Source organism: Balaenoptera musculus, chromosome 18 (genome assembly GCF_009873245.2).
Source record: "Balaenoptera musculus isolate JJ_BM4_2016_0621 chromosome 18, mBalMus1.pri.v3, whole genome shotgun sequence".
Lineage (NCBI taxonomy): Eukaryota > Metazoa > Chordata > Mammalia > Artiodactyla > Balaenopteridae > Balaenoptera > Balaenoptera musculus.
Window position 1 is genome coordinate 71,046,934 of NC_045802.1, and position 17,132 is coordinate 71,064,065.

At 39.5% G+C, this 17,132-nt stretch overlaps 1 protein-coding gene and 1 non-coding gene across 2 annotated transcripts in view; both read right to left on the reverse strand.

Moving 5' to 3' along the window:
• Nucleotides 1-911: 911 nt before the first annotated feature.
• On the reverse strand, nucleotides 912-1,041 carry LOC118884492. Its single transcript, XR_005017323.1, has one exon. It is a non-coding gene; the product is annotated as a small nucleolar RNA SNORA11 (small nucleolar RNA).
• Nucleotides 1,042-6,554: 5,513 nt separating this feature from the next.
• The window catches only part of CCDC168 (coiled-coil domain containing 168), a 30,120-nt gene continuing 19,542 nt past the window's right edge, over nucleotides 6,555-17,132 (reverse strand). Inside the window, 3 exon segments of the mRNA XM_036831388.1 lie at nucleotides 6,555-7,237; nucleotides 7,286-9,045; nucleotides 9,142-17,102. Coding sequence (XP_036687283.1) covers nucleotides 6,589-7,237; nucleotides 7,286-9,045; nucleotides 9,142-17,102 — 10,370 coding nt within the window. The 3' untranslated portion in view covers nucleotides 6,555-6,588.

The following is a 17,132-nucleotide window of genomic DNA, read 5'->3' on the forward strand; positions in this document are numbered from 1 at the left end:
TTTCTTCCATTAATGTCCTATAGTTTTCAGTGAACAGATCTTTCATGTCCTTGGTTAAATTCATTCCTAGGTATTTTATTCTTTTTGATGCAATTGTAAATGGAATTGTTTTCTAAATTTCTCTTTCTGATAGTTCATTATTAGTGTATAGAAACACAACAGATTTTTGTATATTGATTTTGTATCCTGTAACTTGACTGAATTCACTCTAGGTCCATCTTGCTCTCCCTGGCACAGTACTTGGCAATGACTATTTCTAAAAATTCCTACTAGTTGCTATTATTGAATGATAGTACAAGGGACAATAATCTGGACACTAGAAGTGCATATTATTCAAGATAACACCTGGATGTTATCAGAGTAGCACCTGGGGAAGCCAGTATAGAATATTTTAGTGAAATAATGGAAGCCTTTTAGAATGTGTGTCTGGTAGCTATTCGCATTTTACCACTCTTGTCATTCAATTAATTCAACAAATATTTGGGAAAAGAGAATTCTGAGAAGGGGAATAACTAGAGCAAGGACCCCAAGTGGAGGCATACCTAGTATATTCAAGGGACAGAAAGGAGGCCTGTGTGGCTAGAATGTAGTCAATGAAAGAGAAATATAAGATGAGCTTGGAAGGTTAGTAAAGAGCCCAGAATCACATAGCACCTTGGAGGCTGTTGTATGGACTTTGATTTTTTTCTTTGAGTAAAAACGGGGCTTCAACTGGAAGGTATTGTATAGCAGAGAGTGCTTTCAATATATTTCTTTGTTTTCTTGTTTTTTTAACACTTTTTTAACTTTTTGCCTATGTAATGATTTTTTTAAAATTTTATTTATTTTGGCTGCATCAGGTCTTAGCTGCGGCACGCAGGATCTTTTTTTTTTTTTAATTATGAATTAATTAATTAATTAATTTTTTTTATACGTGTTGGGTATATGTTCATAGGAAGGCCACAAGTTTTGTGCCCCTTGTCACAATGAACCCTGATTCCTGTTGGGCGTGTTGTAAACAGACGAGCCATTTCTTCAGACCCCCTGCTCTGAGCACACCCCCAAGGATCTTTCATTGTGGCGCGCGGGCTTCTCTCTAGTTGTGGCGTGTGGGCTCTGTAGCTGCAGCTTGCGGGCTCTATAGTTGTGGCATATGGGCTCAGTAGTTGATCTTTCATTGTGGCACATGGGCTCTTCGTTGGGGTATGCGGGCTTCTCTCTAGTTGTGGCACAGCAGCTCCAGAGTGTGCGGGCTTAGTTGCCCTGTGGTGTGTGGGATCTTAATTCCCCATCCAGGGATCAAACCCACGTCCCCTGTAATTGGAAGGCAGATTCTTAACCACTGGATCACCAGGGAAGTCCCTTTGTTTTTATTTTCAAAAATTTTATGGTGATGTATCTTGGCATGAATTTCTTTGGGTTTATCCTGTTTGGGAGTTTCTCACTGATTCTTTTGTCATTTCCATTTTCTGCTACTGAGCACATTCAATGAGCCTTTTATTTCATTTCCAGCTTGAAGAATTTCACTGACTCTTCCTTTTACCCTGTATTTCTTTTCTGTGTCCTTTATTATTTTTTTTTCATTTGTTTCACGAGTGTTCATAATTGCTCATTGGAGCATTTTTTATGATGACTGATTTAAAATCTTACACAGATTCTTGTCTTTTCTCACTGAGGTGAGATGAGATGCTCCTGGTTCTTGGTGTGATGAGTATATTTGAAGAATATTCTGGACTTTTTTTCTAGTTCCACTATAAATCTTCTAACTGGCCCGCTAGGTACCTTATTTGGTGGGAAGTCTGGGCACCACCTCAGGCTCTGTGGACACTTTACCTCTGGGCTGGTTAGGATGGGGGCCATGTGGCAGTCATAGACAGGGAACAAGTCTACACCGGCAACTGTTCCCAGGTGAGAGAGGAAAGGGTGTGATTTATTCGTGGGTGTTTGGAAAAGACCAGGTATTGTGAAAAGGGTTCTGTACTGCTCAGCTTCCATTCCCTGGTCCTTTGGGTACAGAGATCAGTCTTTCCTCGGGGGCTTTTATTTCGTCCTGCTCCCTTTGTTAGTGTTTCTGGGCGGGGTCCCAAACCTATGCCCTGTGGCCACGTGGAATTGGTTTTAAATTGTGAGGGAAACACAGCGACATCTGTTGGACACAGCATGAACTACTAGCTCAAGGGACTTCACAATCATTCAATGGTGCTTACGTTCCTTTGCATTATGTAAATTCTATGTGAAGCTGAGGTTTTTAGCTGTTGCGAAAAGAAAAGCAAGTACTGCACAAAAATCAACGTGAAGTGTCCAGTCTGATTCCCAAAGTTTGAAAACGTTGTGCAGGGCCCAAGAGGTATACACATCCAACTAGTAAGTGTGGTTATTTAAGAATGAAATAAAAATATTTTTTTCTTTTGATTTATATGGCTTTTTTTTCAAGCAACTCCTAAGTGGTTAAGATATAAATCATAATTAAGTTGTTTGGACCTATGCTACTTAATATGCAGAATTGTTGGCTTATTTATTTGCCCTAGGAGTGTAATGAAAAAAAACAAGAGACACTGAAAGCCCTGAGAAAGTTTGGTAACCTCTGACTCAAGGATGAATTCCTGCTGCTTTCTCTATTTCTTCCAAGTAATGCGTCAGGCCTTGCAGGGGTGTAGTTGTACGCAGTAGAACTAGGAAATTCTCAGACCTAAGTGTACATCTTGCTTATGACAAACGCTGTCTCTGTCCTCCCAAGTTCCCTCATTACCTCAAAACACAAGCCTAAATCTCTCTCTCCAGTTTTAACGGCTCATGGCTACACCGTCACCATCTGTTGTAACTTGGGTCTTTAAAGCCAGGAGGAAACACATGCCTTGGTTCCTCCAGAGTCTTGTGCGTCTAAAAGAAGGCAGGCCATGTGGGTCACCAGAAGATTTGGCTTGGGTGTTCATCATTTTGCCAATACCCATTCCAAATGGGTAATTCTTGACAGATGGCTTAGGACAAATAATTTTGGCCTCAGAACTGCTTTTGTTTTCTCCAGCAAAGATACCAGGAAGATATGCATATGTGTTGGGGAAATTAGATGCCCCAGGCTTTGTTTGTGTACGTATGCAAGACTGTCTCTTCTCGACCTGTTAACTGTGAGCTTCCCAAGTTGAGATTGTGCTTTGTTAGGTCCGGCACCCAGGACAAGGCCTGGCACATGGCAGACACTGAATAAATGTTTGTTGCTAGAATATGGAAATTAATTAATTAATATAATCTGATTTGCATAAGCAGATGTACCATAAAGGCTAAAGAAGCTTGAGCTTCAGGGCCTCAAAGATTTGTGAGAGTGAGACATTTTAACTCCAATTAGTTAAAAGTATTCTTGCTTTCCACTTTGATTTACACTTTGTCACATCTGACTTCGTGTTTGGGGGTTTAGGCTCAGGGGAAGTTGAGTCAGGATGCATTTAGTTTGGTTTTAGTGGGCTTCATGTTTATGTGATTGACATTCACTTCTGTCTATAACTATGCTGGCCATCCTGGTATAGAGATAAGTTCTAGGAATCCTGCCCACTGGGAAGGACACATCCCAGGTTGGGACTTGAGGGTGCAAGGCTATATAGCTTCCTACAGTGCCCAGAGCAGGAGGAATATGTGTAACAGAGGAGAAACAAGACTTGGAAGATTTGGATAGCAAACTGGAAAAGTCTTCCATGCATCAGGTGTGTAAAATTATAAGCTATAAATCATTCTCTACAACACCTAGTCAAAAAGGACGTTCTTTTCCAAAAGGAAGATAATCAAAAGAGCAGATGCAGTCACTATACTTTCTTTTTTAATGAGGATTCCATGACATAGAGTTTATGATATTTGTTTCTGGAGTACAAACCTATACTAGTACCACAAACAGCAAGGGCATCTGTGGGCAAAGTAACACATTTACGCATCTCAGCTTGTCAGCTTGCATCTTACAGTACTTTCTACATCCTGTTCGGATGAAGTCTGGTGGTTCCAGATGAAATGGTGTGCTAAATGGTCACTGAGTCAGCAAAGGTGCCTGAACTTTCTAAATTGTTAATAATAAACAACAAGTGTTGATCAACCCCCAGAAGACTGGTTTACTTTTGATCTCTATAGGAAAAATTGTATTACAAAATTGTTGTTTTATGAAGGGTGATCAAAGAGCATGCAGCCAAAAAAAAAAAAAGTAGGAAAAAAGTGTACTAAGCAGTTAATAACAAGTATAAAAAGCAGTTATTTTTTTTTGGACTCATGATGGTTTTAGTTTGATCAGCTTTATACAATTTGAAATGTGTATTGATTTCTCACTCTAAATAAATATTCCCTTTCATATCTAATTTGGTATTCAAAATTTTGTAATATTTTTCAAATAGAATGACAAATAGACATTTGATGTCTCAGTGCAAGTTCTTCACAATACGAGAACTAGTCACTTAATCCCTCCCTACCATTGATGGTAAAAAATTTTGCTATTTCAGCTATAACAGCTCTAAGTATATAACAGCTCTATATAACATATAACTATATAACAGCCCTAGAGAACATGTAACTATAGGACAGCTCTATACAGCAGATAAATATATAATAGCCCTATAGCTGTGACAGCTCTAATTTGCATTGCCAGAAGTGACAGGCAGTCTTCTGAAACACTGCATTTTACTCTAAATGGCGCACACTGTGTAATCTATTTAAAGACCTTTTAAGGAACAAGCAGGAATTCAAAGTTAAATAATTTCAATCTGAAATGGGGACACTATCAGCAAACTGCAGGTTGTGGGAAACTCTACGGAACAAACAACCTGGTTTCTTCAATTTGAAAAAATTGTAAAAAAAAAAAAAGCAATGGAATGGGAACTATTAGAAAATGACATTCATGAGATAGTTGGAAATCATCTGACTGAATATTTGATATTACGTAATTATTGTTACTTCTTAGATATGAGATGGTTGTTAAAAATAGTTATCTTGTAGAGATATGTAAAATATTTTTAGATAAATTTATATACCTGTAATTTGTTTCAAAATACTAATGGAGAAGTGGATGAGGCAGGTATGACTATAGGTTAAGTTTAAGGGCTGAGTGAGGGGCACATAGAGGTACATTATACTATTGTCTTTTTTGTGTGTGTATGCTCAAAATTCTCTATAATAAAAAGTAGTAAAATACTCAATTTGATTGTCAAACCCAACAGACATGACTCAGATGCCAAGACCATCATACGGATGACAGAATCTAGTGTGTGGCTGTAGTGCATGTCTTGGGGAGTTAAAGTCTTGATAAATGTCAAGAAGTGAAACAATTTCATTGTTTCTATTATTAAAATTAGAAGTTGTGTGTAAGTTGTATACAATTAGATACTTTCCTTGGTAAAAAACAAATTGGAAATTTTTATAGTTTTGTATTTTATTAAGCATGCCCAAATATTCCACACATAGGAAATATGTGTTTTAAAGAGATCAAGTAGCATTTATAATAGAGGAAGCATTGTTATCCTAGCATGAATATAATGGTGATATGAAAAATATAATAAAATGATTAACATTATGGAATTTTTATGAGGCAAAAAAAATGTTTTTGTTTTCCAAATGAGACCAATATTTTATTTACATACAAGAAATAAGCCAGTACAAAATACATTCCAAAAAATTCACTTGGCGCTAAAAATTCCACCACCACCCCACCCCCAATCTCACACATCTGGGTTCTTCTCCTGGCAGCCCCTGGGTCAACTCAGCTTTCCTGGGCCTCCTGCAAGAGCCTGGGGGCAGGGGGCGGGGACACCAGCCCTGAGGGCAAAGGTGAGGGTGCACTGCTGGTAGTGCTCCAGATCACACTGCATCTCGCAATCACCTCTGTCTACAGATGGACCTGCTCCATCCCCCACCAGGGCCCTGGCAGCCCAGGGCAGGTGGTAAGAGGAGGGCAGGTAGTTCAGTGCACTGAGAGGTGTCTCCCTTCATCACCTGGCAGTGCTGTGGGGTCAGCTCCCTGCCCCTCCCAGAGATGCAGTGGCAGGTGGCTCTGGTGCCGAGGTCCCCAAGTGCCTTGATGCCCTAGCCATGGCAGGTGGTGAGCAGGTACGGGTCACAGAGCTGCTGTGGGTTCCGCTTGTGGTTGGGGACAAGGACAAAGCCGTCAGAGGAAACTGGGTTCTCAAAACCAGTACTTATCCCTGTATCTTGTGACATCTGACATTGTTGAACCCTCGCTGCTACTTGAAACTGTCTCCCTTCAGTATCTATGTCCTCCTACCTTTCAGGGTGCTCCCAATCTCATGTATGGGCTACAATTCCTCCGACTCACCCTTCAGTCATGGGGGGGGGGCGTGGGAAGGGTGGGAAGGGGGCTTGGGCATCTGTGGGCTTCTCCTCTGGGGATTATAAGGAGGTAGCATAAACTGAGGGGAGATTTCACACATGGCTGGACCAAACCGGAAATCATCTGCTTTCCCATCCATCCCTCCCAGAACTGTGCAAATCTACTGTAGAAATAAAAGGTATCAGTTTAGAAAACACTTCATGAGGAAACCATTTGACTTTATATGATTGTATTTTTCAAAGACTATCACAAGAGTGACCAGCTTTCCCCTCGAGATGAATCTTGATATGGTAACATCATTTTTGACGAGTGAGGCTGAAGGACCCTAACAGCGACCCCAGCAGCTTTTTGGATGAACTCCATATGTTGCAAGAACTTGAAATCTTGGCCACCAGGGGAATTCTGAAGTTCTTCTTCCTTAAAGTGTTGGGGGGAATAGTCCAGCGAACGGTTTGGGGTATAATCTCCAGCGAGTCTGATGGTATACAGGCATAAATGGCTGGGTTTTGTTTTCCTTCAGAATGGAAGCTGATATCCTCTTGAGGAGGTTTTGATGCTGACTTATGTTTGCTTGGGAAATAATCTGATCTTTCTGACTCATAATCCCGTACTTTCTCCTTTCTTGTGTGTTTCTCTTTACTCTGTGTATAACTGTCATCACATTCCCAAGGAGTGTTGTTCTTTCTAGATATATCCAATTTGGCCTTCTTCCATTCTTTGCTTTCTGAATGCCTGTGAGGTTTGCCTTGGCTTTTTGCAAGATGTAATTTAATGTCTGATTCCATTAAGGGGACTAAAGAATAACATTTTCCGCTCCTTGTAGTCTGCGAAAGCTTCTCTTCACTGAACGGAACGGAAGATGATACAGACAAAACCTCTACAGTATTTAAGGAACTGTGACACCACGGGTCAGGAGGTCGCATTTTGGAAGATGACCCATGTTTCCTGCTTTTGTGAGATTCATAAGAAGGTGGTGTCATTTTGGAGGATGACCTATGTTTCCTGCTTCTGTGGGATTCATAAGAAGGTGGTGTCACAATTGAGGAATGTTTTTGATAGCCTCTAATATGATGGGAACCTGAATCTTCACTGTAAAGTGGTTCCAAATCAGTTTTGATTTTTTTCTTCTTGTAGAGATTTTCCACAGGCATGCCTTTCTGTAATTCAAACAGAATATTCTGTGATTTCCAACTTAAATAAGGGTTGGCATCTGAAAACATACATTCTTCACTCTCGTGTACATCAAGAGCTGAGCATTCCTCCAAGTTATCTGAACTCTCAATATTTGTCTGACTATCAGTAAAATCTTCAAAATTCTGAATTGAATGGGAATCAACTAAATCCTGAGTCTTTTCCTGAGTCTTTAAGTCAACAGATTCACATGTATTTGTTTCTTGAAACCATACATGACATCGTTTATCTTTTTCTGGAGTCACATGAGATTTTAACTTTGAAAGAGCCATGGTATCTTTCTGCACTGTGTTGTGTTGATCAGGGTCAGAGGCACACACCTGGGTGGGCTCCAAGAAATTTCTGACTAATGATGAGTTTTCATGGAAACTTTGCTTTTTGAAAGAGATATGTTCTTCTAACGGGCTTGTATCAATGGAAAGACCACCACTTTCTCCACTATTGTCTATTTTTTTACGTATTGCAACTGTCTGTAATTTAAGAATATGTTTGGGAAGTGCATTTGGCTTAGGGAACATACTTTTGACTGGAGAGCCCAGGAGAAAATGAAGGTATTTGTATTGTAAATCAAGATCTATTTGATGAAGAGATTTTTCCTCAAAAAGTAACAAAACTCTGTTTTTTCGTTTTGGTACTTTGGCACCAGAATGAATACATTTAGATAAAGGTTTCCTTCCATCCTGAGCCCTGGCCATCGTGTAAGATTCTCTTACAATTCTGGGAAAGGCTTTCATTTGAATCTCCAGTGTTTTCATAGAAAAGTGTATGAGAAGTTTGTTTTTTTCTCCTACTGAATAGTTTTGGAGAATATGAGGCAATGTCATCTTTCTAGCAGAAGTCAAAGGAGATGTTCCACTTTCTAGCTCATTTATACTCTTTAACTTTGTAATGATCTTTTCACTGCCCCTTGAAACATTAACAATCAGTGACTTCATACAGCTGACAGGAGGTGAGTCTTTTTGGTATTTGTGCTTTAGGTTAAATTCTATAGTATCAATCCCTTCCAGAGACAAAAAGAACATTTTTTTATGTCTTGGATAGAGCTTCCAACTGTTATGTTTTGAAATAGCCAGTTTTTGATAAAAGTTGAACTTTTGGAAGGATTGTTTTACCACCTCTGGTATCAAATTCAGTTTTATTTCAGGTGCTTTTGACTCTAAATGATTAGTGGGCTTGGTTTTTTCTTTGCAAGTAAAATTTTCTAAAATAGGTTTTGGCTGCAATTTGTGACGTATTGTCATGGATGTTGCATCTGGACCCCCTGCCAAAGGTGGTGACTTCCAATCATCAGTCTTATTGTCTTTTACTTTTTCCAGTATATTAGGAAAAAATTTGTCTCGAATCATATTTTTTACCTGGGATTCAATGACATTTTTAATCGCTTCATAAAGAGGAAGTAAACTTTCTGCACTTGGACTATCTGCCACTATTTTTATTTCATTACTTTTAACTTGGGGTGGTACAGGCACAGTTCCTGGAGAAGTTTTTTGTGGCTGGACCTTTTGTATGGCTGTGTCCTGCACAGGTTCACTCTGATCCCTATGCTTGGGTGGCGAGGCACACTCCATGGTATCAAATAGTTGAGTCTCATCTTGTGGTTCTTCTACCCATGGAGGAAAACTATTCATATTTAGGGTACTTCTCATGTGAGTTTCCACATTTTCCTTTGGATCTTTAGACATGAATGGACACTCTGTAGGTGTCTGAATGGGTTTTGGTGCCTTCTCTTGCTTGATCATAAGCAAGTCAGGTTCTTTTACGATCCTTGAGATATCATCGCATGGAACAACACTTTCTTTTGTTTGTGGAGCTAAATTTTTATATATTTCACTGCTAAGGTTTGCTTCTGATTTGACACTAGGAAGTTTGTGCATTTGTCGTTCATCCACCATGAAGGGCTGGGAATCCTGTGGAACTGTCTTTGTAAAATTCTGGTCCCCTTCTTTTACAGTGCTTGAGCTGTCCCTCTTCATAGTTTCACTAGCGTTTGGTGATTTCTTCTGGAATTTTGAAAGACAGGTTCTCTTTGCTCTTTCTAGGTTTATCTCAGATTTTACTGTTTCTTTAGTCTGAGATGGACTCATCATGGAAATAGAAAGACTTCTGACAAATATTCCTGAGGCATCTTCTCTCCACAAAGCTATTTTCTTTGGTTTGTTAAAGTTATACTCTAATTTCTTTCGATTGCTTGGAGTACCATGTCCTGTATTGCCTAGAATCTGTAGAACTGGATGCTTTGGGGTTTTCATATTTAAATATTTGGGGCTCAATTCTCTTTTCAAGTCTGCTATTGTTAATCTGCCTTCCTGGCCTCCAAATTTGGGAGAAAGAGGAATATAGGCGTAAAATGAATCCAGAACATGTTTTTGAAACATTTTTTGTAGCTGAATGTTTTGTTTTGCACCAGACACTTCTCGTTCCTTTTTATGTTTTTGCTTGATTAGGCAGCTGTTTGCCATATGAGTGATTACCTGACTCTTAATTTGAGGTTCCTCTGCCTTTAGAGATGCAGTGTTCAGGTTTACTGTATTGCTTGTGTCCATTTTTATTGTCTCCTTCTCCAGATTAACAATGGTGTGTTTGTGCATTTCTATTTTATCCTCTTCCAGATGGACAGCTATATTTGTGTCTATTTGTAATATCTCTTCTTTTATTTGTAACCTTTTTTGCACCAGATTTCTAGTAGAGCTTGTGTCAGTTTTGTTTTTTTCCTCCAGATCTCCAGATTGAAGTGCAAAAGTCCAGCAGGAGGAAATAGACTTCTGAGGTGATTCTAGACTGTGTTCCTCTTGTTCTGGAACAAGCAATGTCTGCTCCCTGTTCCCTCTTTGGGCATCAAACTCTGTAATATCCATGTGTATTCCTGGTAGTATTTGTATTCCGGGGTACACTGTAGTTTGCTTGTGCATATCTATTTCCAGTGGTGTCTTCTGCTTTACATTTTGAAGTGGAATCTTCAGAGAAAGGCTAGAATCCACCCTGGTCTTCTGTCCACTCCCAGACTGCACCAACACTTGCTTTTTCATGACAACTTCTTTTTCTATATTTTGGGGGTCATTTGACTCTGTGATATTCATTTTCTCAAGTGATTCCTTTGTCTGTGGTGCTAACACTTTGGGAGAGGACATTTCACTTATTTTTTCATTATTTCGTCTGTCTTCCTCTGGCCTATCAAATTTACATGACTCTGCAGATCCTGGAGATGCTTTTGATAAAGTTTCTTGTTGGTAGGCACCTTGCTCTGAAGCAGAAAATCCTTCTGAACTGACAGGGGAGCCAAGTGTGGCATATATGTCCTTGGATAGTTTCCTTGGAAGTGAAACTAAAACCTGAGGACTTATTTTATGGTTTAAGTTATTCATTATTTCCGTTTCTTTCTTCAGATTTTCTATTTTAGTTAGATCCATCATGGGGAAGGAAAGAACCATAGTAAAAGTTTCTGGTTTGTATTTTTCTCCCTGAGCTTCTGGCCCTGAAAAGAAACATTCCAGCCTTTTCCCACTTGTAATGGTACCAAATCCTGTGAAATAAAAGTCCTCATGCTGTGAATTTAAAAGTAACCGACTCAAATATCCTTCAGATTTGACTTGTGGAGGTTCTTTCCTTCGCTGTACACTGATCATGAAGTTTGAGGTCCACTGTTGCACGGCCTCTTCTGGCACCGAGTGTTCTGCATTTTTAACAATTTCACTCTCACCAGCAGCTGACTCTCTAATTGCTGTTTTCTGGGTATCTGATGATTCCTGGAGATTCTGCTGTGGACGAGAGGATCCCATGATTCCTGGTGTGTCTTTGTCTATTTTGCTCCCTGACTCTAGATAAAGAGGTGCTGATGGGATGGAAAGAAAAGTTCTTGTCAGAACCATACATGGTTCATCTTTACCTTTGTGCACTTTTCCCCCTGGCTCTTTAATAACATTCAACACAAATTCCTTTGTACTAAGGACATGTGGTATTGGTGAAATCGTTGCCTCTTTGTGATGTGTCCTGAGCCTCATATCTACTTTTTTCACATCATACTTTTTTTCTTTCTCTGACATATGTTGTTTTCTTTTTATAACATCACTACCAATTCCCTTCGTATCTGGTCTCTTCTTTGCATCTGATAATGCTGAAAGCATTCGTGGAAGTAGAGAGGGTTTTTTAATTCCAAGCCTTCCTTCATCTACTTGTGTACCTTTATCCAATTTCAGCTTAGTTGGAGGTTTGGAAACATAAATGTTTCTTACCACCGTACTGGGTGGTTTACCTTGACTTTCCTGTTTCTTTTGCTCTATCCCTCCAATGTTCAGATGTAATTCTGTTCTGTGGAGCATATATGAAGAAGGTGACTTCTTGGACTTCAAAGTTATATCTTTGGTGTGCATCGCACCTCTCCTATCTACCGTTTTTTCTCTTTCCCTCTCTTCTTTCTCAGGCATAAGTTGTTCCTCGTTTTGAGCATCTTTCATGGTATCACCACTAATTGAATATGTATGTACTATTTGCCCTGCATTTGATATTCTGGGCAAAACAGACCTTTTAAGTGCTAGCATTTCATCATTGACTTGTACTTCTTTATCCAATTTGAGGGCAGGGAGAGATGGTGATGAAGTAGAAGATTTGGTCAGAACCATACCTGGTCCATCTTTACTTTTCTGCATCTCCTTTTCATGATGTTTGGGGGACACGAGGTTTCCTCTTTCTACTCCATCCTCTTCCTTGTTCTGGGGCAAATGTTTTTCTTTTGGGGGACTGATGACAGTATCACTAGCCACTGGCTCTGCATGTACCACTTCCTCAGAACCTGATGATTTCTGAAAGTTTACTGGGGGAAAAGAGGGTCTTGATAACATTGGCATGCCCTCTTCTCTGATGCTGGTGTTTTTGTCAAGGTGAAGAGGAGAAGATTTAGAAGTGCAAGTCTCAGTCAGTGTTACATCACCCGGCTCCCATTTATCTTCCTGAACCTTCCCTTCTTGCCCTTTAGTTTTCCACTGAAGGTCACTTAGATTGTATGTAAGTAAAATAGGTGATTCTTTTGCTTCCAAATCCATATTATTGTGGTCCACTCTACTATTCATATCCACATATTTCTCTCTCTCCTTCTCTTCTTTCTGTAGCATGTGTTCTTTTAATTTTTTTACATCTTTTGAAAGTTGTCCCTCATTGGTTTCAGCATATTCTGATGATTCCTTGGACTGTGCTTGTGGGAGAGGCAATTTTGTAATTCTTATCATGTACCCCTCTCCTTCTGTTGTATCAGATTTAAGATATGGTAGAGCCAGTAAAGAAGTATAAATGTTTTTCAGTTTTATGACTAGTTCACTGTCCTCTCTCTGTACCCTTCTCTTTTGCTCTTTAATTTTCCACTTCAATTCTTTGGTATCACGTATATGTGAAAGTGGTAATTCCTTTGTGTTCTGATGCATAGATATCAGGAGCACTTTGTCTTGAGTATCTGTTTTGAGTCTAACTTCCTCTTTTAACATATAACCATCACATGACCTAGTATCTGCTTTTTCACTTGGGAGCACTTTGTCTTCAATACCTGTTTTGAGTCTATCTTTGTCTTTTAACGAATAACCATCAAATGACTTAGCATCTGCTTTTTTGCTTGGATTGAATGGATCATAAACCTTCAGTGGTGAAAAACAGGACTGTGCTATTCTTTCTGTGTCTTCCTTTTCATTCCTGCTAGTGTCCCATTTCAGGTAAGATGGAGAAAGTAAGGAGGCACGAGTTTCCCTCAGAACAATTTCTGGCTCACCTTTGCTGTCCTGCACTTCCTTCCCTTGCTCTTTGACATTCAAAGGTAGTCTGTTTCTACTGAGTAGATGTGTAAGTGGGGATGTATGGGCTTCCAAAGTTATTATTTTGGGGTATATTCTATCTTTCTTGTCTTTTGTTTTTACTCTGACCTTTGTCTCTCTATATGGCATATGTCCATTAGTTTTTATTATTACATTACATGAGCTAATACCTTGACTGGACTCTGCATATCTGATTTTCCCTGCACCTGATGACTCAGGGAGCTGAAATGGTGAAGGAGAGAATCCTGCAACTGCAGGCAAGTCTTCGTCTCCTTTGGTTCCTGCATCCAATCTATGGTGAGATACAGAAGGCGAGGAAGGAGGAGTTTTTGTTGGAGCCACATCAAGGTCTTCTGTTCTTCCCTGCCCCTGTTCTACTCTCTCCTCAATGCTCGGCCATGGTTCCTTTCTCCTACTTAGAGCACCGTGCTCAGCAACACTGAACACATGAGGAGGGGCCGATGTCTTTGCCTTGAAATCTGTGCCACTGGTGCGCACTGAGCCGCTCATGGCTGCTGTTTGTACTCTGTCCTTTTCTTTTGGTGGTGGATGTTGTTTTCCTTTCTTTCTGTGGCTATCAGTTGACCTTGGAGGTGCTATCTGCACTGAAGGCAATGAATCTTGGAGCTCAGGGGGTGGCACATAATTCCTTATGATTCCTGGACCACCTTCTTCTTCTGTTGTTGTGTCAAATTTAAGATGAACTGAAGAAGTGACAAAAGGACAAATTTTGCTCAGAAGCACAACTGTGTCCCTTCTGCCTTCTTGCCCCCTTTTCACTTGCTCTTTGATGTTCACTTGCAGTTTCTTTGCTTTGAGTATATGGAAAAGGGGTGATTTCTTTGCCTTCAAAGCTAAGCACTTGGGATGCATTAGGTCTCTCACAAAAATATTTGCTTTATCCTCTTCTTTCTGTGTCATGTATTTTGTTCTTTTCAAATCACTTGAGATATCATTCACAGGTGACAGTGTGTATTTTAATTTCTCTGCATTTGATGATTCCCTGTGCCATGAGGATGGAATACCGGGTTTTATTACTCCTTGCTTCTCTTTCTTGCCTTCTATAACTTTGCTTAATGTAAACTGAGGTAGACAAGGTCCTGTCAGAACCTCATCTAGTTCACTTCTTCTTTCCTGTACATGTCCCAAGTCTTTTCTTCTGTTTGTCTGTACTTCTCTAATTTGGGGGCTACACCTGCCAGGGGTATTGGGTACATGTGGAAGTGGTAATACCTTTGCCTTGGAAGTTGTCTCTTTGGAGTACATTATATATTTCATATTTACTATTTTTCCTCTATCCTTTTCTTTCTGGGGCATATATACGTTTGCTGCTTGTACATCACTTGTGCTATCACCCTTGATGAACTCTTTATTTTCTTTTTTCACTACATCTGATGATTTCTGGTGTGATGGTTCTGGAAGAGAGTACCTTCTTACTTCAGCTCTGTAGTCTGCCTCTTTTATTCTTGTATCCAATTTAAAAGAAGTAGCAGGTATGGAAGTACGTGTCAAAATCACACTTGGTTCACCCTGAATTCTTTGTATCTTTTTCTTTTGTTCTTTGATGTCCAACTGGATTTCCTGTGAACTTGGTGATTTCTTTTTCTCCAAAGGTAGGACTTTTGCCATTTTTACTCTCCCCTCTTCTTCCTGCATTGTATGTTCTTTGGCTTTTTTTACATTGTTTGAGTTATCACCATAAACAGACTTATTATGTGCTATGTTTCCTGTATCTGATGAACCCTGGAGTTTTGGTTGTAGAAAAGAGGATCTTGTTTTTCTTAGCATGATTGCTTCTCCTTTCCTTCTTGTGTCCACTTCACAGTAAGGCGGAGAAGAGATGGAAGCACAAGATTTTCTCTGAATCCCAACTCGTTCATCTTTATCTTCCTGCATCTTTTCCTCTTTTTTTTTGATGTTCAACTGTAATTCCCGTGCAATTGGAGACTGGTTCGCCTCCAAAGCTATTCTTTTGGGATTCCTTTTCTCTTCCAAAGCCATTTCCACTTTATCTCCATTTTCCTGTGACATATATTTTGATCTTTCTATGCTGCTTAAAATATCATCAGTTGGCTCCTCACATATTATCACTGCATCTGACAATTCCTGGAGGGTCAATGGTGGAAGGCAGAACCCTGATACTCCTCGCATGTATGCCTCTTCTTTCACTGCAGGACCCCATTCCAGGTGAGGTGAAGACAGAATGGAAACATAGGGCTTATTCTGAACTACAACTAGATCACTCTTATCTTCCTGCATCATTTTCTCTTGTTCTTTATTGTTCCACCGTGGTTCGTTTCCATGCAGTGTATGTGTAAAAAGTTTCTTCTTTCTTTTAAAAGGGGCACATTTGCAGCCCCTTATATCTTTCATATATACTATATTGTCTCCATCTTCCTTCTTTTTCTGGGGCAAACGTTGTTTTGATTCTATTATGTTGCTTAAACTGTCTCTATTAATTGACTCTGCAAATGATGTTTTCCTGATATTTGATGATGCCTGGAGGTTTAGTGGTGGAAGGCAGTTCCATGGTGTTCCTGACTTATCTCTTCCTCCTTTTGTTCTTGAAATCAAATTAGGATGTGATAGAGATGGTAAGGAAGTAAACAGGTTTGTCAGTTTCACACCTGATTTACCTTTACCTATCTGCACATTGCTCTCTTGTTTTATAATGTTCAACAGCCCTGGCAATTCCTTTTCATTGAGTATATGTGACAGTGATGATTTCTTTGCTTTCAGGATAACGTTGGGATCCATTATTCCTTTCATATTGACTTTTCTTCTTTCCTTCTCCTTTTTCTGTGATATAGGTTGTTTTATTCTTTTTACATTATTTGAGATAATCTCATCAATTGTCTTCTTATTCAATTTGAGGTAAGGTAAAGAAGGGATGCACTCATATATATTTGTCAAAACCAAATCAGGTTTGACCTTTCTATGTTTTATATTTACCATTTTCTCTTTTATGCTCCACTGCAGTTCTGGTCTATTGCCTGGGCTACCACCGTCACTGGTATTAAACATATTTGAAAATACCAATTTCTCCAAAGTTCTTTGGGGGTGTATTATGCCTTTCTTAACTCCTTGCTTTAAGTCATCCTTCTGTCTTTTATTTTCAGGCAAAAGAGGCATATGGATAGAAAGAGAATGTGAAAATAATCCAGGTAGACATACCTCTTTTTGCACCTTTTTCTGATACGCTTTACGTAATTGCACATTCTTTCTAACTCTTAGCTTGGGGGAGCTAACATCTGATATTGAATCAGTTACCTGCGCCCCATCCAGTGATTTCTCTCCTTTCGGCAATGAGACATTCTGATATTTTACAGTTTTAGTGAATGATTCTAAAGGCGGCCTTGTATTTTGTTTTGTTGTTTGCCTTGGAGGAATCGAGGGTACAGTCCATTCCAGGCCATACTCACATCCGGTATTTAGTTGATCTTTAGAAATCAAGTCTAATCCTTTTGTCCTGCTTGACACACTACCTACTTCCGATAATGCTTCCTTTGCCAGAGGTGTTAAATGTGGCAGCAGCCAGAGATCATTTTGAGGGTAAGATGTATGCTCCAGAAGATTCTCAGAGGGAGTCAGCAAGTGCTGCTGGCTTTGTTCTATACTGGGTAAGTTTTGTCTTTCTTCACTTTTTTGAATATATCCAACAATAACACCCATTCCTTTGAATGCTTCCTTAGCCTGTGGAGGTGAATATTCACAGTTCATCCTATTTGTGCCATCTAGTTTTACTTCTTGCACTGGGGTATCAGTTTGACGTAGACCTGCTTGGGAGTGAGATGCAGACTTTCGAAGAGCCTCATAAGTACATTTCTCTTGCTGGTCTCCCTTTCCTGTAATAAGTG